The 26,442-nt window shown below is 46.6% G+C and overlaps 1 protein-coding gene across 6 annotated transcripts in view; it reads left to right on the top strand.

Annotated features, from left to right (window-relative positions):
- TMEM132C (transmembrane protein 132C) overlaps positions 1-26,442 on the top strand; it is a 403,977-nt gene that overhangs the window by 344,645 nt on the left and 32,890 nt on the right. For all 6 annotated transcript variants that reach the window (XM_084995970.1, XM_084995968.1, XM_084995966.1 and 3 more), the window contains one exon: positions 26,016-26,159. In XM_084995970.1, coding sequence (XP_084852096.1) covers positions 26,016-26,159 — 144 coding nt within the window. The remainder of the gene's footprint in view (positions 1-26,015; positions 26,160-26,442) is intronic.

Here is a 26,442-nt window from a genome sequence, read left to right as displayed (position 1 = left end):
ACTTATGAAATATCATTGGATTATACACTTTAAAGGGGTGAACAGTATGGCACATGAACAGTATCTCAAATAGCTGGGAGTTTTAAAATTTATCTTATTGAAGTAGAGTTGATTTACAAGCTTGTGTTCATTTCTGCTGTACAGCAAAGTGATTCAGTGATACATATACCCACATCCATTCTTTTTCAGATTCTTTTCCATTACGGTTGATCTCAGGATATTGACTAGAGTTCCCTGTGCTGTTTATCCATCCTGTATACACTAGTTTGCCTCTGCTAATCCCAAACTCCCAGTCCCTCCCTCCCCCCCCTTCCCTTGCCCTTGGCATCCTCAGGTCTGTTTTCTAGGTCTGTGAGTCTGTTTTGTTTTGTAATTAAGTTCATTTGTGTCATATTTTAGATTCCAGTAAAAGTGATATCATATGATATTTGTCTTTCTCTTTCTGACTGACTTCACGTAGTATGATAATAGTTAGGCCCATCCATGTTGCCACAAATTGCATTATTTCATTAAAAGTGTTCTTTTTTTTTTTTTAAGTGCTGCAGCCTAAGAGTTCCCTGGTGGACTAGCAGTTAAAGGATCCAGCTGTGGCGAAGGTCACTGCTATGGTGAGGGTTGGGTCCCTAGCGCAGGAACTTCCACGTGCCCCAGATTTGACCAAAAGAATAGAAAATTTAAGAAATTTTTACAAAGTGCTGCAGCCTAGTTCTGCTTGAAGTGCAAATGCTCCATCCCTCTGAGGTCATAAGGCTGAAGGGATGAAGAGAGACACCGAAGGCTCTCAGGTGGAGGCTTGGACCAGTCCCTTGTGGGAACGCAGGTTCTAGAGGGAAAGAGCCTGAGTCTGAGTCCTGACGCGCAGGACCCCAAGTCCATCCTGGCACCAGGGTTCTCCCTTGTTTTAGCCACTTTTCAGTTCCAGCCCTGCCTTCCTCATTCACCCCTGTCTACCATCTCCTTCAGGAACAATAACAAACCATCGATTGTGGACATGTCCTCCCAGCATCCCCATGGGATAGATGCTGGGCTGGTTATGTCACATCCTACCACCTGGTGATGATGAATGTGACCGTATTTGGAAATGGGCTCTTTGCGATGTGATGAAGGTAAGGAGGAAGGCGAGATCGTGGTGGATTAGGGTGGCCTTCAATCCAACTAGGCGGTCCTTATGAGAGATGGAAAAGGAGACCCAGAGACACAGAGGAAAGCCAGAGGTAGCGGAGCCAGAGACTGAGCAAGACGGCCACAAGCCAAGGAGTGCAGGGAGGCAGCTACCACTGGAAGCAGAAGAGGCAGGAAGGATGCTTTTCTAGAGCCTTCGGAGGGAGCACAGCCCTTGCGACACCTTGATTTCAGGCTTCTGGCCTCCAGAACAGTGAAAAAAATAAATGTCTGTGGTTTAAACCCACTAAATCTCTCATGATCTGTTACACCAGCCACAAGAAACGAAGATAGGATGGGACTCATTTCCTCCTTTTTATTTATTTATTTATTTATTTATTTTGTCTTTTGTCTTTTTTGTTGTTGTTGTTGTTGTTATTGTTGCTATTTCTTGGGCCGCTCCCGCGGCATATGGAGGTTCCCAGGCTAGGGGTCCAATCGGAGCTGTAGCCACCGGCCTACACCAGAGCCACAACAACGTGCGATCCGAGCCGCATCTGCAACCTACACCACAGCTCACGGCAACGCCGGATCGTTAACCCACTGAGCAAGGGCAGGGACCGAACCCGCAACCTCATGGTTCCTAGTCGGATTCGTTAACCACTGCGCCACGACGGGAACTCCTTATTTTTATTTTTTTTTATTTTATTTTTATTTTTACTGTCACACCCACAGCATATGGAAGCTCCCAGGCTAGGAGTGGAATCAGAGCTGCAGCTGCCAGCCTACCCCACAGCCACAGCAACGCCGGATCTGAGCTGCATCTGCAACCTATGGTGCAACTTGCAGCAAAGCAGGATCTTTAACCCACTGATGGAGTCCAGGGATGGAGATCCTTGCAGAGACTATGTCGGGTCCTTAACCCACTGAGCCACAAAGGGGTTTTTCCCATTTTTAAAGATCAGGCAGCTCAGGCACTGAAAGTTTCAGCAATTTGCCAAAGCCACATAGCTAATAGGTAGATTTGAATGGGGGGGGGTGCTATTCCCTTGCCCCCTCCACGCCCTGGGACAGCTGGACAGAGACTCAGAAGAGGTTTCACCAAGCACTCTGCAAACGGGTGGGCACTGTGCATTTGGATTGTCTGAAGGCTGTCCAAGTCCTTATTACTGTAACCATCTCTCGCTGATTCTCCCAGAACATTCCTTCCTTGAACTTGTCGGAAAAACCACAGAGGTGACAAACTAGCTCTCTTGTTCCCTTAATCACTTGAAAGAAAGAGGCAAGATCTCTTTTCTCCCCAGGCTCTTATTTGCCCAATATGTCAGGAAGCCCTCATGGGACACGGGATTTTTTTACCACTGGATTACTGCTTATGCTTTTCAACGTGAAATCCGCAAAGCTGAGTTGAGGCAAAGGAAATGGTAACACGTCTCCACTCATTTGCAAAAGGTTTGCAGTCATCGGAAGGATCAGCCCAGGGACAGGCGGCGAGCCCCCTGGCTGCCGCTGTCTGGTTTGCACCCTTTTGATGTGGACCTCACGTTCTGGTGGATTCTCCCAGACTCCTCAGCAGACACACTCGTTAACGATTAAGGAGGAAATGAAACCTCGGCTGAGGGACTCAGCTCACCCCAAGGGCGAGAGAACCCACCCAGCTGACAGCAGCAGTGCGCATGCCCGGACGACAGCATCCAGCGCCTGCTTTGGGTGCGCAGAAAAAACCTCCCCTTTCAGACGCTGTTATTTCCTGATGTAGACAAGAGGCAGATCTTTTTTCTTTTTTTTTTTTTTTTTTTTTTTTTTTTGTAATCCCAAATTTACCAGGAAATCTGAGATGGTGGAATGTGAAATACTTCTAGTTTTAGATAGGTCAATAGCTAATGAGTTTAAATGGTTAACAGCATAAAACATTCTATCATTATGTTTACTACACCAAGCTGCTTCTAACCACTCTCCTCATTTTTTCCTTTTTCTTTTCTTGGTTGGTGATGGGCCAAAATGCCTCCTCGCTGTCCTATTATCTTGTTCTTTTCAAATTCTCTTTAACATACAGATTAAATTTGATGTTACAGCAATGGTTCAAAGACTATGAGCCAAGACTCACCACAGTAAGTCATTTAACTCTAAAGTGTTAGGGAAATTTAAATACTCGATAGAATTAGTCATTGCAAAATGCAAATTAAAGCGCAATCAGGCTTCCTGAAATGGCTAAGTTTCGAAAGATGGATAATAGGAAGTTCCTGTGTGGCACACCAGGTTAAGGATCCCACCTTGCCACAGCTGTGGCACAGGTCACAACCACAGCAGTGCTGGTTCCACCCCTGGCCCAGTAACTTCCATGTGTTGCAACAGCCAAAAAAAAAAGAAAGAAAGAAAAGAAAAGACGGATAATACCAAGTGTTGGCATGAATGTGGGGAAACTGGAATCTGCGTATATTGGTGGTGGGAAGTAAAATGATAAACCGTTGTTGGAAAACAGGTTGGCAGTTTATGAATGCATTAATAAATTCATAAACTTGCCATACTCTACTTGCCATACAACTCAGTGATGCCACCCCCAGGTATCTAGAGAAATGAAAACACCTGCCCTCAGGGAGACAGATGGGCAAACATTACCACATAACCCTTCTTAATCGCCAAAAACTGGAAATCAACCCAAGTATCCCTCAATCTGGGAAAAAATAAATTGTGGCATAGTTGGAGGATAAGACACCATTTGGCAGTAAAAAGGAAGAAGACTATTCATGCATCAAGCAGCTAGGATGAAAGAAACCAGGTACAAAAAAATGACCTACCGAGGAGTCCATTATATGAGATTTCTAGAAAAGACAAAACTTGGGAGACAGAAAGCCAATCAGTGATTGCCTGGGGCCTTATGGAGGAGCAAAGATTAATTGCAAATGGCACAGGGGAACATTTCTAGGCTGATGGGAATGTTCTGAAAATGAATAGTGGTAATGTTTCCATAGCTACCTAAAGTCACTAAAATTCATCAAACTACAGTTAAAATGGTTAAATTTACAGTGTGTATATTTTCACTCATAAGGACCCTGGAGCAGCCAACAGAACTAGGACAGTAAACTCCACTTGACTCTGATCACGGATGCCCGACTGTGGCTTGTGTTTGTCAGAAAATTCAGTTAAGTGAAACCTCTTCAATATGTTTGCAGAGATGATGTGTGTTTCTGGTCTTCGCCACTAGGGGGTAGTATCATCCATTAGTCCGTTGTAGACGTTCAGTATTCGATGTATATAATTACAATTACATGGCCAAGCAAGATTCATGGGGAGAGGGAGGGGTTTGGATAGATTTGGGCAGGCAGTGTTGAAGAGGAAGATGAGTTGTCTATGTAAACAACTAGAGTGGCAGTAATTGGGCATTAAGTTGTAGAAACTTTCTGGCCTTCAGTTAAGTACACCTAAGATAGTCCACAAGTTCAGAGTGGACCCCTGGTCCTCCCAGTGCATCTGACCCCACTTGGAGAAGGCCTGGGACGCTAGGTGTGGTTGTACCCAAATCACTGCCCATGAGGGACTGGATAGGCCGTGGAGCTGAGGATTCTCTCAGTGCAGCAAGCGTCCCTCCCTCCCATCACCTTGCCAGGCCAGTGAGGGCACAGCCCCTAAACTGGATTCTCCCACCCTCGGCTGGCATGACGTGAGGACAGTTATTGGCATTCATTCATTGGCATCTCCTTGACAAGATGTGGGGCAGCCCCTGCTGCTCAGATTCAGTCGTGGTACCCACCCTGTTCCCAAGCCTGACCATCAATTCTGAGACCCAGGATCCTTCCGACAAACTCCCTGTTGACTTGAGTTATCCAGAGTTCATCTCTGTGCCTCACAATCACAAATCTCCACTCAATAAAACCTCTCTATATGATGTTGTCAGGCACCAAGAAAGCCTATCTCCATGAAATCTCTCCCCAAAGAGCCCACAGCTGATGTCTCAAGAATTCTCCACTGGTAACTCAAGCCTCTGAGTTAAAAGTTTCCTCTCTCTGGAGTTCCAGTCGTGGCTCAGTGAGTTAAGAACCCAACTAGTATTCATGAAGAGGCAAGTTTGATCCCTGGCCTCACTCAGTGGGTTAAGGAGCCAGCATTGCCACAAGCTGCAGTATAGGCCACAGATGCAGCTTGGATCTGGTTTTGCTGTGGCTCTGGTATAAGCCAGCAACTACAGCTCCAGTTTCCTAGCCCAGGCACTTCCATATGCTCTTAGTGCAGCCCTAAAAGAAAAAATATATATTCCCTCTCCCAATGATTTTCTTTGAAACCCCAGTGCCCCTAGCAGGGATCATCCAGTTAGTTCAGTCTGTCGTGTTTGAATGTGAGTGTGTTTACTGGTCCAGGTGGCCACCACACTTGGCTTTTCTGGGGGATGCCAGCTCTCATAACCACCAAGAGCTGGGATTTCGGGGATTCACACAAAGTTGATTTGTCCTACTCATGCAAAGCTTGGTGCAAGTTGACCTGAGCTCAATTCCATCTGGTGGCTTAGAGATTTCACTCACACCATCCTGCACCCTACGTTGCCCCAACAGGGAGAAAGAAAGCAAGAAGCTGGCCCACTTGCTCCTTCCTGCCTCTACCCAGAAGGGATACACATCAACTGCACTCCCATCTCGTTGGTCACAAGGGGTCTGGACACCTTTCTTCCCAGTGATTAAGGAAGGAGAGGAGGTCCCGGTTCTGAAGCACACCTGAAATGCCTCTCAGGCAGGGTGCATGCTGATGGTGACACAGAGGGTCCTAAGGAGGAAAAGCAACACAGGGACCACTGGCCACTTCTGTCCCCTTCATGATATTGCTGGGGTGGGGTCTGTCCTCAGGACTGACCTTTAAAATATCCTTGACTTGTAGCAATAGCATTTGTCTATACTTGTATGAGGCAAAAATATCAGAAACAAAGCAACTACAACTTTGCAGAAATAAAGCCTGTCTCTCATTTCAGCTGCCTTCTTTCTTGGCTAGGCTGCCAAAAAAAAAAAAAAGCGACATTCCCATGGAAAGTCGATGCCTCGTATTCCCTGTGCCATCCCAAAGGGCGATCCCATTTAATAACTCAATTACAGCACTGGACCTTCTGGAGACGCTTGCCTTCTTAAATTGAATTGTTTTCTGGTTTAAAATGAACATTTTGGAATAGAATCTCCATATTGTATTAGAAACAAATTGACGGATAAGTAAAGTTCGGCTCCTGCACCCCCAGTTTGCACTGAGAATGAATTGAAGGTAAATGAAGTGGGAGTTGGGTTTCCCCGTAGTGACAGAACCCAGAATTATTGGTCTGCTACTGCAAGCCCGCAGCCCTGTTAGCGCAGGTCCTCAGGGAAGGAGGGAAATTTGCTCAGCTACCGTTTGAGACAAGTTGCAACTCCCCAGGACTGATCGTTAAATGGTTTACAATTGTAAGTCTGTGCTTCTCCAGTGGTACCTGCTGGCAGAAACTCTGCGGCAATCTGAAGAGAAATGAGGCTTATTTTTCATTTCATGTGACTAACGCGGTTTGGACAGTTCTCCACAATTGGAAATCTGGACCCATGTAGGTCATTTTGGGCAAGATCTTTTGCATTCTGACCGTCCAGTTACCCTCAAGAAAACCTTTGAAGACTCCTATAAGAGTCTCATTAAAAAGTAATTGCTGTGCAAAAAACAAAACAAACAAACAAACCAAAAAAATAAGTAATTGCTGGACCACTTCCAACCAGAGAATAGGGCATCATTCTGGCTAGAATCAGAAAGTGCAGAACCTTGGTCATTACCTACCATTTTTCCATTGCACTGGATGCAAACGGGTGGAATTCAAAGTCTTTACCTATTGAATTGGCACAGGCTCCAGCCAATCAGAACAAACCAGAGGTATGATACTGACCAATCAGAAAGGGCTCTGGCGACCCCACCGAATATCACGCTGGGTGTGAATCTCCATGTATCAGACCAAGTGAGCAGAAGCAAACATCACTGGCTTTCCTGTAAGTTGCCCTGATTTCTGACTCTCACCAGTGGAACTGCATCGGGCCACTGGAAAACAAGTTCATGCTGGCCTTTCTTGGGGTTTCTATCCCTTTGCATTTTTGTAACAGCTCCTGTCTCTCATGCTGTCTAAGCCAGTTCTTCCGCAGTAAGATGATCTAGGTTCGCTCCTGAGCTGCACAGATCCACCCCCACCCATCACCCCTGAGCCTCCATCCTTCCTGGATTGTGGTCTCTGCACCTGAGTTGTCTCTATGCCAAACCCAAGGCCCCAGCCTCATTGCCAAGTCTGGCGCCATCAGGGGAAGGTTGTTTCCTAGAGAAGCAGATCAAGATTCCTCTTCTTCCACCTAATTCAAGGCCATCTTCAAAAAGCCCTCCAATTCTCTTCCCCAAATACTTTTAGAGCCTCAAACTAGAAAGACTTGCAGACTGTATCTCTGTTCTACCTCTTCCCTGTACATTTGTACAGCTCCTACCCGCATATGGAGGAGAACCTGATGACTTTCTCCATGGAGCTTCTATCCCAGACACAGCCCCATGGCTGAAATGAAACACACAGTGTCATAGGTGATCGGGGCTCCGGAGAGCTTGACAGAGAATCCGGATGGGGAGTGGGGGGGATGGGGAAGTTGCTTGGGAGGGAGGATGGAGCCAGGTGGGTGTCTGGGGAAAGCTTTCCAGCAAGGTCAGGGGATGCAAAGGTTCGGTCACCCTCAGGGCGCAGCAAAGAGGCAATGGTGTCTGGAAAGCATGTGGAAGGGAGAGAAGTGAGAGTTGAGACCAAAGAGACCGAAGGCGTCCAGATTCAGTAGGACTTTGCCCCTCGCTCTGGGTGAGATGCGAACCAGGGGGAGGTTTGAGCAGAGCAGACAGGACCCCATCTGGGTTTCAAAGGGCACACTCTGTCTGTGGGGTGGAAAGTAGATTCTCTTGAAACAGGACCCAGCCACCTCAGTTGGAAAATGCTGGAATGCAGCACCATCCTCCTCTCACACATCAAGGGGTCTCTTGTTGGCTGTGGGGTGGGGTCGGTGCCAGGAGCAGAGCCCATCACGATCTTTTCCTGTTCCCCGAAATGGGAAGGGAGACAAGTTAGCCTCACAGCATCCCATTGATCTGTGCTTTGAAAATCGGAAGAGACACGAGATCCAACAAAGAACTCCTGTGCTAAGAAAGGATCAGCCCGGGGGGGTCACTAATTAAGATGCAGCTCGAAAGGCAGCCAATGGACCAGGACTCTAATTAATGAGACACCGTCTAGGAATGTTCAGGGCTCGGAACACAGTGTTCTGAGCGTCACAACAAGCGGCATTCACAGAGGAAGGAGGGGGACATTGCCCGCATGCCTGTAAGTGGAGTGGACTGGGGGCCTTGGGACAGGATGCCTGACCCATGGTCAGCATCCTCTCGTCCAAGCCTCTGACCTGGGGCACCTGGAGCAGAGGCATCTCACTGCCTCCCTTGCTTAGAAATGACTGCTAAAACACCAAAAACAAACAAACAAAAAAACACCCCTTCCTCTGCCAAGATGCCAAAGAGCATCAGCCCTAAAAGGAAGAAAGAAAAAAAAAAAAAAAAAAAAAAAGCACTTAGTCCACTTTGGAGGAAAAGTGATTCATCAATTTGAGGGATTATTGTAATTTTTCCAGGGCAAATAAGTTAAAGATAATTCATCTTGGGGAAGAATCAATGTAATTACCTGGTTTTAAAAAGGAGCTTTTCACATCCTAATGGCCAGGTAAACACACCAGAGAAATGACAGCCTTCATCCACATGAGAAATGTGTCCTCATGTCTGTAGCAGTATTATTCACAGCAGCCAAAAAGTGGTCCAGTAACAACCCACATGTTCATCTATTGATGGATGGATAGGTGCAATGCATCTGTACATACCCTGGAATGTTATTAGGCAATAAAAAAAAAGAATGGGAGTACCTGCTGTGGCACAACAGGATGGGTGGTGTCTGGGGAGCTCGAGGAGGTAGGTTCGATCCCTGCAGTGGGGTAAGGATGTGGTGTTGCCACAACAGCGGCTTAGGTCACAACTACAGCTCGGATCTGATCCCTGGCCCGGGAACTCCATATGCTGCCAAAAAAAAAAAGAGAGAGAGAGAGCGAGCACCGACATGGGCTCCAACACAGATGAACCTTGAAACTATGATGCTGAGTGAAACAAGCCAGGCACAAAAGACTGTATATATGATCTCATTTCTAGGAAGTGTCCAGAATAGGCAAATCCATGGAGACAGGAAGTAGATGAGTCGTTGACAGGGGCTGGGAGGCAGGGAGATTGGGGAGCGACCGCTGATGGATGTGGAGTTTTCCTTTGGGGAGGGAGGGTGGGGAATGAAAATGTTTTGAAACTAAATAGTTGCACTGGCCATTCGCATGCTAAGTGGGTGAATTGCAAGGAATCTGAATTATATCTCAAAACGATGAGATTTTTTTTTTTATTAAAGAGCCTTCCCTGAGATGTGTAATATATGCATCTGCTTTTTCTTTCTCTTTTTTTTTTTTTTTTTTTTTGTCTTTTTAGAGCCACACCCGCGGCATATGGAAGTTCCCAGGCTAGGGGTTGAATCAGAGCTACAGCTGCTGGCCTATACCACAGCTTATGGCAAGGCCAGATCTTTAACCCACAGAGCAGGCAAGGCCAGGGATTGAACCCGCAACCTCATGGTTCCTAGTCAGATTCGTTTCCGCTGTGCCATGACAGGCATTTGCTTTTTCAAAGTCAATTTACTGGCAGTAGGTTGGGGGATCCGGCATTGCTGTCGCTGGGGCGAGGTAGAAGCTGCGGCTCGGATTCAATCCCCAATCTAGGAACTTCCGCATGCTGAAGGCATAGCCATACTTTTTTTTTTTTTCTTAAGTCAATTTATAGTATCTTTAGGGATGTTGCTGTGGGATAGTGTAGGGGCTTAGAGCTAGGGTTCCACCTCCTCTACTCACCCCCACATTTAGAAGCTGTAGATTCTTTTTGTTTGTTTGTTTAGGCTGGAAGGAGACCATGTTGGAGGGCGTGGCTGTCAGAAGACTGAAGGGTTCAACCACACATCCCCTGGGCCTCAGTTTCCCTCACTATGGTATCATCAACCCTTTCTACTACACCATGTTGTCACTCAAATGTGGCAATAATCCCCATGAAACTCTCTGCCAAGGAAGAAAGAGGCATTCTGAGGGATTTAATTATGCTCCCCAAAAGATGCAGTGAAGACATCAATATCTTAAAGACCCTGTACCCTCAGTATCGGTGAATGTGATCTTATTTGGCAAGATGGTCTTTGCAGAAGTCATCAACTTAAGATGTGGTCATTAAGAGGGGCTCTAACCCAGTAGGACCTGTGTCCTTATGAGAGGGAATTTGGACATAGACACACACAGGGAGGCCATGGATGATGGAGGCAGAGATTGGAGCGCTGCCTCTACCAGGCGGGGAGCACCAAGGATGCTGGAAGAGGCAGAGAAGGATTCTCCTTGACAGGTTTCAGAGGGATCTTGACTTTGCCACCACCTTGATTTCTGACTTCTGGCCTCTAGGGCTGTGAGAGAATAAATGGGGTTCTTGTTTTTGTTTTTCTTTTATGGCCGCATCTGCGGCATATTGAACTTCTTGGGCCTGGGATCGAATCCGAGCCACAGCTGCTACCTATGCTGAGCTGCAGCAGCTCCAGACACTCTGACCCACTGCGTTGGTCGGGGGATGGAACCTGCGCCTCTGCAGTGACCCGAGCTGCTGCAGCCAGATTCTTAACCCACTGCACCCTGGCAGGAACTCCAAATGTCTGGGGTTTTAAGCCACCCAGTTTGTCTTCTTATATAGGAGCAGCCCTGGAAAACGAACACAGACATAAATAGAAACGGTGATGATGATGGCGACAGTCGCTATGATGCCCAGTAAACATGAACTGGTCTGATTATTTACGATCATGCTCTGGGATGTGCAAGCTGAACAGTAAGCTTTCCTGGCCCAGCTCTAAAAGTGCGGTACTGATCTGGATACCATATTTAGATGGGGATCTTCATTGGTCCACTCTGCCATTGAGCTAGTGCTAGAAGGTATTGCAATGTGAAGACAAACAGGAGTTCCTGTTGTGGCTCAGCAAGTTAAGAACCAACTAGTATCGGAGTTCCCATCATGGCTCAGTGGTTAACGAATCCGACTAGGAACCATGAGGTTGTGGGTTCGATCCCTGCCCTCGCTCAGCGGGTTAAGGATCCGGCATTGCCGTGAGCTGTGGTGTAGGTTGCAGACGCGGCTCGGATCCCGTGTTGCTGTGGCTCTGGCGTAGGCCGGCAGCTATAGCCCCGACTGGACCCCTAGCCCTGGAACCTCCATATGCCGTGCGTGCGGCCCTAGAAAAGACGAAAAAAGAAAAAGAAAAAAAAAAAAAGAAGAACCAACTAGTATCCATGTGGGTTTGATCCCTTGCCTCACTCAGTGGGTTAAGGATCTGGCATTGCCACCAGCTTCAGTGTAGGTCAAAGAGGTGGCTCAGATCTGGCGTTGCTGTGGCTGTGGCTGTGGTGTAGGCTGGCAGCTGCAGCTCCAATTTGACCCCTAGTCTGGGAACCTCCATATGCTGCAGGTGCAGCCATTAAAAACAAAACAAAACAAACATGAAGACAAACAGAGGAGGAAGTAAGAAGCAAAGCTGGGAAGAATCATCTTGTGGATGGGCCTGCTAGGAAATCGATGGTGATCTTGTCTCTTGCTTCCTGGAATGTTCGGAAGATACTGCCTCCCCATGGGAAATGCCCGCTTCTCTTCCCCAGCCTCTCCACCTCCTGGCCCTCGCTATTTCTTGGAAACCCCAAAGCCACTGCAGAGCGGAAATGATGAAAATATTAGTTTCCATTTCCCCCATCAGCTGTGCATTTCCCCATTGGCGTCTTCCAGATTTTAAAAAATCGATTCTATCCCCAAAATCATGTGGAACTCTTGCGGATGGTTTCATTAGGAAATGGGAGGAGCCGGTGTGAGAGGATACAAGTCCCAGCTAGCCCGCTCCATCAGGCCTGCCTTTCACACACCAACCAGTAATAAGGTTTCCCTTCTGTCCCTGGTGAGAAAAATTGCAGCCAGCTGGGTGTCTGCACTCAGGCTGGTTGGGGGAAAATTACGTTAGAGGCTGGGATTTTGAAAGGTCGCCCTTACGATGCCTGTGTGTGTGTACATGATGTATTCTTAATCACGGGATTATGGAAATAGCTGGTTGAGCCTAACAAAGTCAGTCTGTTACTCACACAGCACTTCCCTGGGCTCATCTGCCCTGAATCCAGAACCTTCATTTCGAGCACCGTTACTCATCAGCATATCCACCAGCTGCTGGGCCATCCAAACATCATTTTAACTGAAGATGCCTTGAATGAAAAAAAAAAAGTTCCCGTTGTGGCTCAGCAGGTTAAGAATCTGACTAGTATACATGAGGATGTGGTTACAATCCCTGGCCTCGCTCAGAGGGTTAAGGATCAAGCATTGCCCCAAGCTGCAGTGTGGGTCGCAGACACAGCTTGGATCTGCTGTTGCTGTGACTGTGGCATAGGCTGGCAGCTGCAGCTCCAATTTGACCCCTAGCCTGGGAACTTCCATAGGCCATGGGTGCAGCCCTAAAAAGACAGGGGAAAAAATGGTGAAAAGCAAGTGCCCTCTTGCAGTAATGTTTCTGGTGCAAAATATTAAGCTGAATTGTCAGTCCCTGCCTGGCCCTTCTCTCTTAACAACTCTGTTGTCAGCCTTGTTCACAGAGGCTCTCAACACCACCAGCAGCAGCAGGAAACAATGGTATTACTGCCATTCCCTGCCATTCTCCAGAGGCAAGCTACCATCTAACGCCCTTCCCATGGAGTCACCATCTTATGGTTACAAAACTGAAGAGGTTGCATCCAAGTAGAGCAAGTAGCAGTCTTCATCTACCATCTCAAGCATACAAAGAAATACCTATATGGGTTAGCCTTAGGTTTGGCTGAGCACAACAGCAAACCCTCAAAACCAATGGAAAACAAAGGAAGTTTATCTCATGTATATAAGTAAATCCAGGACCAATCCTTAGTCATCAGAGATTTAGGCTTCTCCTGTCTTTCTACTCCATCATCCTAAATGAGTGGCTTTCATTTCCAAGTTTGTCTTGTGGAACAATATGGCTGCTAGTGTTCCAGCCATTGTATCTGCATTCCAGGTAGCAGAAGAGAAAAGAGCAAAAAGAACACCCCATTTACACACTCCATGGAGCAGATTTCCTAAAGTATTGCAGAAAATTTCTGCTTATATTTGGACTAGAACAGTAGTCCTCAAACTTTTTAGCAGCATCAGAATCACCTGGAGAGACTGTTAAGCCATAGGTTCATGGCCTCCATTCCCAGAGTTTCTGATTAAGTTTGTCTAGGATGGTACCCAAGAATTTGTGGTCCCAGGTGATGCTGTCATCCTCAGTGAGTGGCTTTTATTTCTAAATTTGCTTCATGGGACAAGATGGCTGCTAGTGTTCCGGCCATTATATCTGCATTCCCAGGTGATGCTGATTCTAGTGGCCCAGGGACCACACTTTGAGAACCATGTACTTGAACCCCATTCCATGGCCACACCCAGGGAATGAATATTGAGTACTAGCCCCTTTTGGCTATAATACCTTGGGTCTTTTTTTCCTCCCACCCTATCAATTTATTTTTCCAGCCCCTGACTTTCTCAGGCCACCTCTGGGATCCAGAGATCTTTGCTGTCACTGCGTAGAAACACCAGACAGCCACCTTCTCTTGCCTCTTCCCAGACGTGCCATCCAGAAACAGAACACTAACTCCCTCCCTCTCTTGGAATCCAAGTCCTCTTTCTCCCATGAGATGCAATTATTTCCTTCTGCTCCAGAAGAATGGTGGAGGGGAGACGCATTCTCCCTCCTGCTTTCGGCCAAGTCGCTTTGTCAATCCTTGTGAACCTTCTCCTCTCTTGGGAATTTGGGGAGGCTGTTTTGCTGGCCATCCTGCTCCAAAGATCCACACTCAGAATCGGTTCCTGAGCTTGAGATGGGGGTAAGGACAATGAAACCACAGAGGGAAAAACCACAAGTAGATTAATATCTCAAAATATGACCCAGCTAAACAGACCTCGCCATGGTCTGGCAGACAAGAATTGAAAGGAAGCTCTTTTTCTTTATTTCAGATAAGAGGGGGATGGGTCAGTCCTAGACCCTAAATTCACCAGAGTGATTGGTCCCAGCCCACTCCTCTCTTGTCTCCACAACCCGGTTCAGCTCCGAAGCCAGGAGCAACTGTCCTCCAGGGTCCTGCCAATGGCGCCCCCTGACGGAATTAAAAGTTTAATTAAACAACTCCTCCATCGACTTCTAAGCAATGCTAAATTAGTTCCCAAATCAGTTACAGTTGAATGCTCTTGCAGCTGAGAAGCTGGGGTGCCCCAGAGTGATCTGGTGAAAATGGAGATGGAAATTCAGAGTCACGGTTCTTGGACTCCGTTTCCCAGGATTGAGGAAGGCGGGGCTGGTGTTTATGGAGGGCCTGCCTCTGTGCCAGGCCCTGCACTAGGAGGGTTTGCTTAGGTTCCCTCATCAAATTCCCAGAGCAGCCCTGGAGGAAAATGGGAGTGTCCCATGTCACAGATGAGGAAAACAAAGCACAGAGAGGACAGGACCTGGAATTCCACGGAGCAAGCATCAAGCAGCGAGATGGGCCATTCCAGTCTGTTTCACCGAAGCAGTGGTCAGCCTTCTGAATGCCAGAACCTGGATTCTCTTGGCTTTCAAAATTGGACCTCTGGGAGCTCCTGCCGTGGCACAGTGGGTTAAGACCCAAGCCACGGTGGAGGCAAGGGTTGGATTTCCCCTTGCCCCGCCCCACTGCTCACGAAGGTTAAAGCAGCCAACATTGCTATATGGGTCACAGCGGCAGCTCTGATTCCATGCCTGGCCCAAGAACTTCCATATGCAGCGGGTATGACCATTAAAAAAAATGGACCTCTGATCTTCCCAGAGCCTGCCACACGAGCCAGGGGACCGTCCAGGTGTCTCAAATGTCTTTCCTCCAACTAGGCAGCAGGTTTTCCTGACCTACTGCACTTCCACCAAGATGGAGGAAGAAGTGATCATTGGTTTTTTCTACTGATATACTTTGTTTTGCTTTTGTATTCAAGTCTAGTCACTGAACAGTATTGTATAAATGATAGGTACACAATAGTGTGATTCAAAATTTTTAAAGGCTAGACCCCATTCCTAGTTATTATAAAATACTTGCCCTATTCCCCATGTGGTACAACACATCCTTGTAGCTTATTTTATACCTGAGTTTGTATCTCTTATTCCCCCACCCTTATATTGCCTCTCCTCCCTCCCCCTGGTAACCACTACTTTGTTCTGTGTCTGCTCATATACCTTTACTCCTGAAGCAGTCATTTGGAATGTTATCCGCCATGCTTAAGTCTGCAGAAGCCAATTGTAGGGGCTTATTCTTTTTCAAATATTCACATCCACCTTCCTCGGGCTAAACGTGTGTGCAGGGAACCATAAGATGAAAATGATCATGACTACAAATTAGGAAGCACATACAAAGTCAGCCCCAATTCAGATACCCCTTCCTCTTGAACCTGAGTCCCTCTGTGCTCTGGGGCAGTGCTTCTTGTGGGTCCAAAGTACCCGGGGCTCCCATATGCGAAGCCAATTATCATGTGGATGCAAATTATCGTGATGTGATGCCAGTTATCGCGAAGTGATGCACAGCTGTCCAAATCCAGCACAGGATGCAGGCTTCTGTGATGATGCTGATGTGCAGCTGAAAACACAGTTTACCAGAGGAGGTAACAGTTGAAGAAAAGCAATGCTGAAAGGACAGGGACAGGAGTTAATACCTGCAAGGATGCCCGGCTCTACAAAACAGAGTGGCTTGAACCCCAAAGGTATCCGAGACGCTCTTGGGGGATGTGCTGAGAGCCCCATTATTTTGAGAAAATGATCATCTTGTTCAGGGTTCGGCCAAGTTTTTCTGCAAAGGGCCAGATAGTAAATGTTTTAGGTTTTGCGGGGACACACAGTCTCTGTGGCCTGTTCTCTTTCTTTCTTGTTTTAAAGCCTTGATGATGTAAAAATCATTCTTGGCTCATGAGTCCATAAAACTAAGGTCAGGCAGGATTTGGCCCCCCGGAATCTTGTTGCTCAGTCTGTAAAAGTCGAATGTGCTGAGAACGGTTATCTGTAAGGCTCTCACAGATACCTCCCCTGCCTGCAAAAATGTCAATTAATTGAATTAATTGAATTTTAAAAAATGAGCTCTAAGAAGCAATGCACAATGGCAACATCTGTCCCCACCCAGCATCGACAATAAATCAGTCGATGGTAGTCTTTCCTAGTAACTGAATTCACTCTAAGCCACTTCTTCAGGGAAAACCCCAAACCCTCCCTCTGCAATCAGTTCCACACCCGCCAGTGCTAATACTTCTGTTAGTCCAGGCAGTACTGTTCACCTGCTTGCTACATACTTTTTTTCTTTTTCTTTTCACGTCCACACCTGCAGCATATGGAAGGCCAGGGATCAAATAGGAGCTGCAGCTGCCAACCTACACCACAACTGCAGCAACTTGGGATCCAAGTCACATCCGAGACCTACACCACAGCTCACGGCAACAGTGGATCCTTAACCCACTGAGTGAGGCCGGGGATCAAATCTGCATCCTCATGCATGCTATGTCAGGTTCTTAACCTGCTGGGCCACAACAGGAACTCTGCTCCACACTGTCTTATTTTTATTCGATTTTCTTTTCTATGCCTGCCCCGCCACAGAACCCCCTCTATGACCCGAATCCTCATGGACACTGTTTCAGGTTCTTAATCCGCTGTGCCACAATGGAAATTCCTTGTCCCATCTTTTTAATCTGTTCACATCCCATCAGCTTTTTTAACACCCCCAAAGTAATGCTGTACTATTTATTTAAAAATTAAAACTCCAATTTGTAAAAGATACAGGAGCTGGCCAAAGCAATTTACATTTCAGAGGGCAAATCAAACAAAGCATGTTTTCTCCAAAGCCCCGGGCTTCTTTCAAGTTTGAAATGACAGTGATTTAAAAGTACCTTACTTTATTGATTCTTTCCAGAAAAACAGGGTAGTTCTCTGGTTTCTGATGGAAGAGGGGGAGGGAGAGGGAGAAGAAAAAAATGAAAAAAGCAGAGAACAAATGTTTAATAAAATGAAAACTGTTCCAGTTAACAGTTGTGCTTCAGTCATATACTGTGAGGCTCTGCAAGGGCGTGGATGGGTGGGACCTGAGGTCTACTGGAGGCGATGGGAGCTGGAGACCCCTTGCTTTCAGAGGAAGGACTTCTTTCATGATGCTAGGGAACTCATAGCTCAGGGAGAGTCTAGAGGGAGGGCAGCCCTCAGCCTGGGTTCCAGAGCTGCACTGGGTGGGGATAAAGGCAGTCAGCACCTGCTCCCAACCTGCCCTGCCCAATCTGAGTTCTTCCAGGTCTGGCTGGGGTTTCAGAAAACACACAGTTGTATGCATTTAAAAATAGTGTACCAGGGAGTTCCCGTTGTCATTTAGCGGGTTAAGAAACCGACTGGTATCCATAAGGATGAGGATGCGGGTTGGATCCCTGGCCTCGTTCAGTGGGTTAAGGATTTGGCGATGTGGCTGTGGCTGTGGCTGGTAGCTGCAGCTCTGATTTGAACTGTAGCCTGGGAACTTCCATATGTGATAGGTGTGTTAAAAAGAAAAGAAAGGGATTCCCATTGTGGCACAGTGGAAATGAATCTGACTAGGATCCATGAGGATGCGGGTTCAATCCCTGGCCTCATTCAGTGGGTTAAAGATCTAGCATTGCCATGAGCTGTGATGTAGGTCACAGACTCAGCTCAGATCCCGCGTTGCTGTGGCTCTGGCATAGGCTGGCAGCTACAGCTCTGATTGGACCCCTAGCCTGGAAACCTCCATATGCCACGGGTGCAGCCCCAAAAGACAAAAAAAGAGAGAGAGAGAAAGGGGAAAAAAAATTCTATCCCTTTTCTCTTTATCAAAGACCCCTTCTCAGATCATTATAAAGGACAGATCTTATTTTCTAGGGCTGCCAGCGTAAAAATACTCAGACTTAGTGGTTAAACAACAGAACTGGAATTTCTCACCACTCTGGAGACCAAGCTCAGGATGTCAGGTTTAGTTTCTCCCAAAGCCTCTCTCCTTGGTTTACAGACGGCCATCTGTGTCCCCACCTGGACCATCTCTGTGTATGGACATCCCTGATGTCACTTCCTCTTCTTACAAGGACACCAGTCTTATTGGCTTAGGGCTCTACCCTTAGGACCCCATTTCTTTTTTCTTTTTAGGGCCGCACCTGCTGCTTATGGAAGTTCCCCAGGCCAGGGGTCAAATCGGAGCTATAGCTGCCAGCCTACATACACCACAGCCACAGCAACTGGGGATTCGAGCTGCATCTGTGACCTATGCTGTAGCTCATGGCAATGAAGGATCCCTGACCCACTGAGCAAGGCCAGGGAATCAAACCTGCATCCTCATGGATCCTAGCCCTATTCATTTCCACTGCACCACACGGGAACTCCTCCATTTCACTCTTTTAAAGTCCCCATCTCCAAATACAGTCACACCAAAGGTTAGGGCTTCAACATATGAATGGGGGGGAAGTTTCAATCCATAAAGGCACATCATTCCTGACTTCAAGAAATTTCAAGTCTTGGAGTTCCCTGGTGACACAGCCATTTAGGATTCGGTGTTGTCACTGCTGGTGGCTTGGGTTCGATCCCTGGCCTGGGAATGTTTTCATGCTATGGGTACAGCCCCCCAAAAAAGTCTAAATTAGAGAGTTAAATCAAGATCCAGCTTACCAAAAGAGAGCATGGGTGGCAAAAATAATTTTAAAATAAGACCTTGGGCACTTGCTAAGCCATCATAGGAATACTAACCAGGTATCTGTGCAAAAATGTTCATATCTAAATACATCATCACAGCCTGCTCTTCCTAATGTTCCAGAAAAAGGCATCATCCTTGTTTTGTTTGTTTGTTTGTTTGGCTTCAGTCCTGGCACATAGAACTTCCCAGGCCGTGGATCTAAATTATAGCACAGCAGCAACCAAAGCCACTGAAGTGACAATATCAGATCTTTAACCAGCTGAGCCACAAGGGAACTCCCTGTCCTTGCATTTTAATTCTCCTTTTGTATCAGTCAGTGTGAACGAGGACATGCTGCAGTAACAAACAACCCCAATTGCAACAGAGTTTTCCATTTCTTGCTGATTTTCCCTTCCCAGAGCTGGTCAGCAGAGGGCACTGCTCACCCAGTCACTCTGCCCAGGGGAAAAAAGAGGGTTCTGAAGGGCCACACTAGAGCAATTAACTGCTCTAGCCTAGGGAGTGGCACACATCAGGTCAGCTCACCATTTCTTGGCCAGAATTAGTCACACAGCTTTAACCAACCATACAGGGTCTGTCCTGGCAAACACAATTTTGCTGTATGTCCAGTGGTGACCAGAGGGCAAGGGGACCTGTATCCTTGTCCGCAGGAGTGAGCCTCACAGAACACAGTGCAGGGTGGCAGAGGAGCTGAGCGGGTATGGAAGGACCCACAAAATATACTCAGCATGTGACTGACACCTGGCACCTCTCCAGCCTAGCACACTAGCTATTCACCCCACCGTCACCACCACCACAGTTCAGATAGGGCCATTTGATTCATTCAGAGTCACTAACACCAACTTGGTTTTACCAGAAAGATAGGGATTTTTTTCAGCTTTATTGAGATATGATTGACAAATAAAAATTGAATATATTTATGGTATATATTTTTACATTTACTTTATTGAGGTATAGGTAATTTACAATGTTGTATTAATTTATGCTGTACAGAAAAAGGGACTCAGATATATATGTGTGTGTATATACACATACACTTATTTATTTATTTATTTATTTAGCTTTTTAGAGCTGCACGCTTGGCATATGGAAGTTTGCAGGCCAGGGGTCAAATTGGAGCTGTAGCTGCTGGCCTATGCCACAGCCATAGCAATGCAGGATCTAAGCCATGTCTGCGACCTATACCATAGCTCACAGTAACGCCAGATCCTTAACCCACTGAGCAAGGCCAGGGATTGAACCTGCATCCTCATGGATACTAGTCAAATTTGTTTCTGCTGAGCCACAATGGGAACTCCCTACATACATATGTATATACACATATATACATATATTTATATATACATATATATTTACATATACATTCTTTTTTATATTCTTTTCCATTATGGTTTATCACAAGATAATGAATATAGTTCCCTGTGCTATACAGTAGGACTTTGTTGTTTATCCATTCTTCATAGAATAGTTTGCATCTGCTAACCCCAAACTCCCGGTCCCTCCGTCCCCTCACCTTGGTAACCATAGGTCTGTTTTCTGTGTCTGTGAGTCTGTTTCTACTTTGTAGATAAGTTCATGCGTGTTGTATTTTAGATTCCATATATAAGTGGTATCATATGATATTTGTCTTTCTCTGACTTACTTCACTTAGTATGATGATCTCTAGGTCCATGCATGTTGCTGCAAATGGCATTGTTTCATCATTTTCATGGCTGAGTAATATTCCGTGGTGTATATGTAGAAGGTATATGTTTTGACAGGTGTATACATTGTGAAATGATTACAACGATCAAGCCCATTAACACATCCTCACCTCACATAGTTGAGTATGTGTGTGTGTGTAAATCTCAAGTCTTCAATATGCTATTATTAACTGTGGTCACAGTGCTATACCTTAGGTCTCCAGAACTTCTCCATCTTGTAAATGAACATTTGTTCCCTTTCAGCCACACTGTCTTTTATTCTCCACTCCCAGCTCCTGGCAACCACCAGTCTACTCTCTGCTTCTACAAGCAGAACTCTTTAGATGCCCCATATCAGTGAGATCATGAAGTATTTGTCTTTCTGAGTCAGGCTTACTTCATTTAGCATAACCCCCTCCAGTTTCATTCAGGTTGTTACAAACGGCAGGGTTTTCTTATTATTTTTTTTTTTATTGCTGAACAACATTCCATTGTACATATATCACGTTTTCTTTGTCCATTTATCTGTCAGTGGGGAATTTCCACTTGGCTCAGCCAGTTAAGGATCCATTGTTATCACTGCTGTGTCACAGGTTCAATCCTTGGCCTGAAAACTTCCACATGCCATGGGCATGGCCAAAAAAAGTTCCAGTCATCTGTCAACAGACACTTCGGTGGCTTCCTCATCTTGACTACTCTGATAATACAGCACTGAACATGGGGGCCCCTAGAACTCTTCCAGATAGCAAGTCTTCTTTTTAGGATACATACCCAGATGGGAGGTTGCCAGATCATATGATGGTTCTATTTTTAACTTTTTGAGGAACGTCCGTACTTTTTTTTTTTTTTTTTTGTCTTTTTGCTATTTCTTTGGGCCGCTCCCGTGGCATATGGAGGTTCCCAGGCTAGGGGTTGAATCGGAGCTGTAGCCACCGGCCTACGCCAAAGCCACAGCAATGCGGGATCCGAGCCGCGTCTGCAACCTACACCACAGCTCAGGGCAACACCGGATCGTTAACCCACTGAGCAAGGGCAGGGACCGAACCCACAACCTCATGGTTCCCAGTCAGACTCGTTAACCACTGCGCCACGACGGGAACTCCTGGAACGTCCATACTCTCCCACAATTGCTGCACCAACCTGCGTTCCCACCAACACTGCACAAGGGCTTCCTTTCCTCCACACTGCACCAGCCCACCATCTTTTGACTTTCTGATAATATCCACTTGAACAGGTATAAAGTACTATCTCTTTATGGGTTTGATTTGCATTCCCCTGATGATTTAGCGATGCTGAGCATCTCTTCATGTACCTGTTAGCCATTTGGTTATCTTATTTGGAAAATGTCTAGTCAGATCTCTCGCCCATTTTTTTACTGAGCTATTTGGGGTTTTTGTCTGTTTGTTTGTTGCTCTTGAGTTGTATGAAAGAAGGACACAGATTTGAGCCGTGGAAAATATCGCCGGAGTCTACTAGGTAGAAATAGCTCACTGATTAATGAAGCCAAACAGAGGAAAAGAGAGTCAAGAGATGGAGAGACATGGACATCAATTGCAACATACTTTGAGGACCAGATTCTAGCCATCCCTGCAGCTGGAATCTTCCCTTGGGTATGTGCGTTAGACAAGCCAGTAGGTCCGCTTTTTGCAAGACTACCTTGAGTTGGATTTTGGCCACAAGTTAATGAAAAAGTCCTGACAGACACAGTATTGAGGTTGCCTGCTTGCCTGTGTCCCCCCTGCCATCCCATCCATCTGTGTGAGCATGGACTTGTCACTATGTTATAACCCAGGGATGGGAGCATGCTGGGTGCACAGAGTGGATTCATTAAAAGACTGTTGAATCTTCATGGTTATCTAGGGCTTGACAGCTGGAGAGAGAGACAAGATGTGGTCCCTTCATCTGTAAAATGAGGAAACCAATATTCCAAAAATAAGGGACATGATCAAGGTTATGCAGAAAGTTTACAGCAAAACAGAGTAGAATCTGGGATTCCAGACTCCCTGTAACAAACACTCATCAAGACTTGTTTTTTAACAACCGCACCCATGGCATATGGAAGGGGTTGAATCTGAGCTGCTGCTGCCACCTTTGCCACAGCTGCAGCAACACCGGATCCTTTCACACACTGTGCAGGGCAGGAGATCGAACCCGCACCTTTACAATGACCTGAGCCACTGCAGTCATATTCTCAGCCCACTGTGCCACAGCAGGAGCTCCCATTCACCAAAACTTATTTTTGTTTGCTTTTTAGGGCTGCCCCGGCAGCATATGGAAGTTCTCAGGCTAGGCGTGGAATTGGAGCTGTAGCTACTGGCCTACACCACAGCCGCAGCAACATGGGATCTCTGCAACCTACACCACAGCTCACGGCAACGCCGGATCCTTAACCCACTGGGCGAGGCCAGGGATAGAACTGGCATCCTCATGGATACTAGTCATGTTCATTGTCACTGAGCCACACCAGGAACTCCTCATTCACCAACACTATTGATCAGGAAAGGAATTTTTAAGTACAGGAACTTCGTCCCTGTGGCTTAACCAGTTTATCCCAATGCGATGACCACTGCTTTCTTCACCCATTTGTTAATTTCTGCTTTTGAAATTGATCTTGGTCGGTGAGAAAATGTCTAATGACCTACCAGTCTTAATCTTGATGTAATTCAGTTTGGGGATAGGAAGCGTTAGAGGAGAGTGTGTGTGTGTGTGTGTGTACGTGAGAGAGAGAGAGATGGAGAGAAAGAGACTGCAGTGACCATTAGAAAGCTAATCACAATTAATCCACAAGGGAGTTTCCTGCTTTAATGAAGCCATTAGCCAAAGACCATTCTGAGAAAGAAAATGTTAAGACGGAACTCTGAGCACATTACCTGTAATGAAGCTGAAAATGGACTTGGGGAATGTCTGTGGTATTCTTAGCATCTATAATAGCCAGTGTGCAAACTGCCCAGATTGCAGCTCCAGCTCCAGGAATCCTGTGGACCCAAGAGAAGACGTGGCAGAGGGTTAAGGAACTGCTTGGCTGATGGGCACCAGAATCAGAGAGAGGCTTGCTCTTTACTTATTACTGATGACTCTTTCAGCTCTGCTCTTGTTTAATGCAAAAGGTCATTTCTGTGTCAGTGGCTTTCCTGGAGGAAGAACTGAGAAAAATCTCTTCCCTTGCATCTCTTGCTTCAAAGTGGAGTAGTAGTTCTGGAGAGGGACTTGGGGAGAAGTTGACCCAAAGGGGAAAAGCTACCAATAGATGTTCCAAAGCCACAGACATTTTTCATCTTCCTTTGGCCATAGAGAAATGGATTACAAAAGTACAAGCAGGGCGTGCTTACAGACTCAAAAGAGAAGGTGTTGTCTTCATCACTTTGCAAACCACAGCATGCGTAAGATGATGCTAATCATTTTGTATGAAGTCAATAGGAACGGGATAAACCAAAGTCCCTGGACCCCTCATGGGGCAACAGAGGAAGACAGTTGGGTTTGCCGAAAAGTCTGCACAAAACAATGAAGCCACTCTTACAGCGATGTTGGGTCCACCCCCAAGATCATCTTCCCATCTCCAGGCCCTTAGCTGGAGGTATGCCAAAACATCTGCACAAAACAATGAAACCCAGTGGCCTGGTGCCCACTACCAGGGTGTAGGGATCATGGACATCTGGGGGTAAAAACTGCCTGACTCGCTGACCTTGTGGTGGTCATCTGTTGTGTGGTTTGCCTGATGGGAAGTCCATCCATTCTGTCTTCTTCTGATGACACAGCTCTGAATTCTTTTTTAACACTACCTCTTGCCAGTTGGAGTCCTTCTTGGTAGGCATGTGGGTCGGAGTGGCCCCATCCACCCCTTGGTAATGGATGGGCACCATGATAAGACCGATCAGCTTCTGCCTCCCGAAAACTTAAATCTTAAGCAGAGTCACTCAAGGATAGAAATGGTTGAAGCTGGGAGTTCCTGTCATGGCTCAGTGGTTAACAAATCCGACTAGGAACCATGAGGTTGCGGGTTCTATCCCTGGCCTTGATCAGCGGGTTAAGGATCCGGCATTGCTGTGAGCTGTGGTGTAGGTTGCAGACGAGGCTTGGATCCCTAGTTGCTGTGGCTACAGCTCTGATTAGACCCCTAGCCTGGAAATCTCCATAGACCGTGGGAGCAGCCCTAGAAAAGGCAAAAAGACAAAAAAAAAAAAAAAAAAAAAAAGAAAGAAAGAAAGAAATGGTTGAAGCCATTCACTCCACGTCACTCTGGAGACACTGCCCATCCTTCTCTCTTTTCAATACCCCTGGAAGCTGTCCTTGGTCCTGCCTCTCCAAAAAGCTTCTTCAGGTTTTCCTTTGATCCCGTGGGTATCCTAGGACCTACCCAGTAAGAACCCACAATTCACTTCCTGTGGCTGCTATAACAAACGAACACAAGTTTATCATATAAATAAGTGGGAATGAGCCGTCAGAAATGAGTCTTAGGGAGCTGAAACTCAGATTTGGCAGGGCCATCTTCCCTCTGCAGGCTCTAGGGGGACATCGCTTCCTTTTCCTGCTTCCCGAGGCAGCCCACACCTCCTGGATCACGATCATATATCACTCTGACTTCTGCCTCCATCACCACATCACCTTCTCTTCATCTGACCACCCCCTAACCTGCACGCACCCCTGCATTGGATTGGCTCCCTCTTACCATGATGTTGGGTCCACCCCCAGATAATCCAGTATCATCTTCCCATCTCCAGATCCTTAGCCTAGTCGCCACTGAAAAATCCCTTTTACCATGTGAAGTAACAGATGCACAGGTTCTGGGGATTAGAACATGAGCTTTTTTTTTTTTTTTTTTTGGTGTTTTTTTTAAGGGCCGCACTCACAGCATATGTAAGTTCCCAGGCTAGGGGTTGAATTGGAGCTACAGCTGCCGGCCTGCACCACAGCCACAGCAACACTGGATCCTTAACCCACTATGTGAGGCCAGGGATGGAACCCGCATCCTCATGGATCCTAGTTGGTTTCGTTACCACTGAGACATGACAAGAACACCGAACACGAGCCCCTTGTGTTCTCCAGCTTACCAGAGCACCTTCCTGCTCAAAGTAGCCAGAGTCCATGTCTGTTGCTTACAGCCCAAACCTCACTGTTGTGTAACTTTTACTCGGTCTGTGCCATGGAGAAAAAGGAAACATCTTTTTCTATTGTTGTGGAAAAAATAAGGAAAATGCTCACAAATAAACTAAAAGTAAATTGTGACATGTTCTTGGTTAATCAGAGAATTTTGCCCAGGTTCCTAAGGTGAGGCTGCTGTGTCTTGTCTAAACAAGGACAGCCTGGCACACACCTTGGAAGGCTTTCCCCAGCGCCCAAGAGAACTGCATGGCTCCCTTGACCCAGATGTGTCTGGTTCTCCCGGCAGGATACTGAGGTTCTGAATACTGCCATCCTCACGGGAAAGACGGTGGCCATGCCCATCAAGGTGGTCTCTGTGGAGGAGAACAGTGCAGTGACGGATATCTCGGAGTCGGTGGAGTGCAAGTCCACAGACGAGGATGTCATCAAAGTAAGTGATTCCGTTAACCCTCTGGTGCAAACTTCATGTGGGCAGCCCATTGCCTATGGGAGTTTAGGTGAAATCCGAGGTTCAGCAGGTTGGTTTGTGTATACCACCCTCCCGGTGGATTCCCCAAACTTTTTTCATTTCCATCTCTTAATTGGACATCATGCCAGCCTAGGTTTCATCAACTGTGCTCTGGACCATGGGTCAAGCCCCAAACACCTACAGTAACCAAACAGGGTTTTTTTGTTTTTTTAATGTTTAGTCTTTTTAGGCCCATACCCATGGC

This window comes from Sus scrofa, chromosome 14, assembly GCF_054392235.1.
Source record: "Sus scrofa isolate SSC_HxYL_T2T_F1_AM1 chromosome 14, Sscrofa_HxYL_maternal_Yorkshire_Landrace_v2.0, whole genome shotgun sequence".
NCBI lineage: Eukaryota > Metazoa > Chordata > Mammalia > Artiodactyla > Suidae > Sus > Sus scrofa.
The sequence above is the reverse complement of the archived record's forward strand: the minus strand, read 5'-3'. Positions and strand labels throughout refer to the sequence as shown.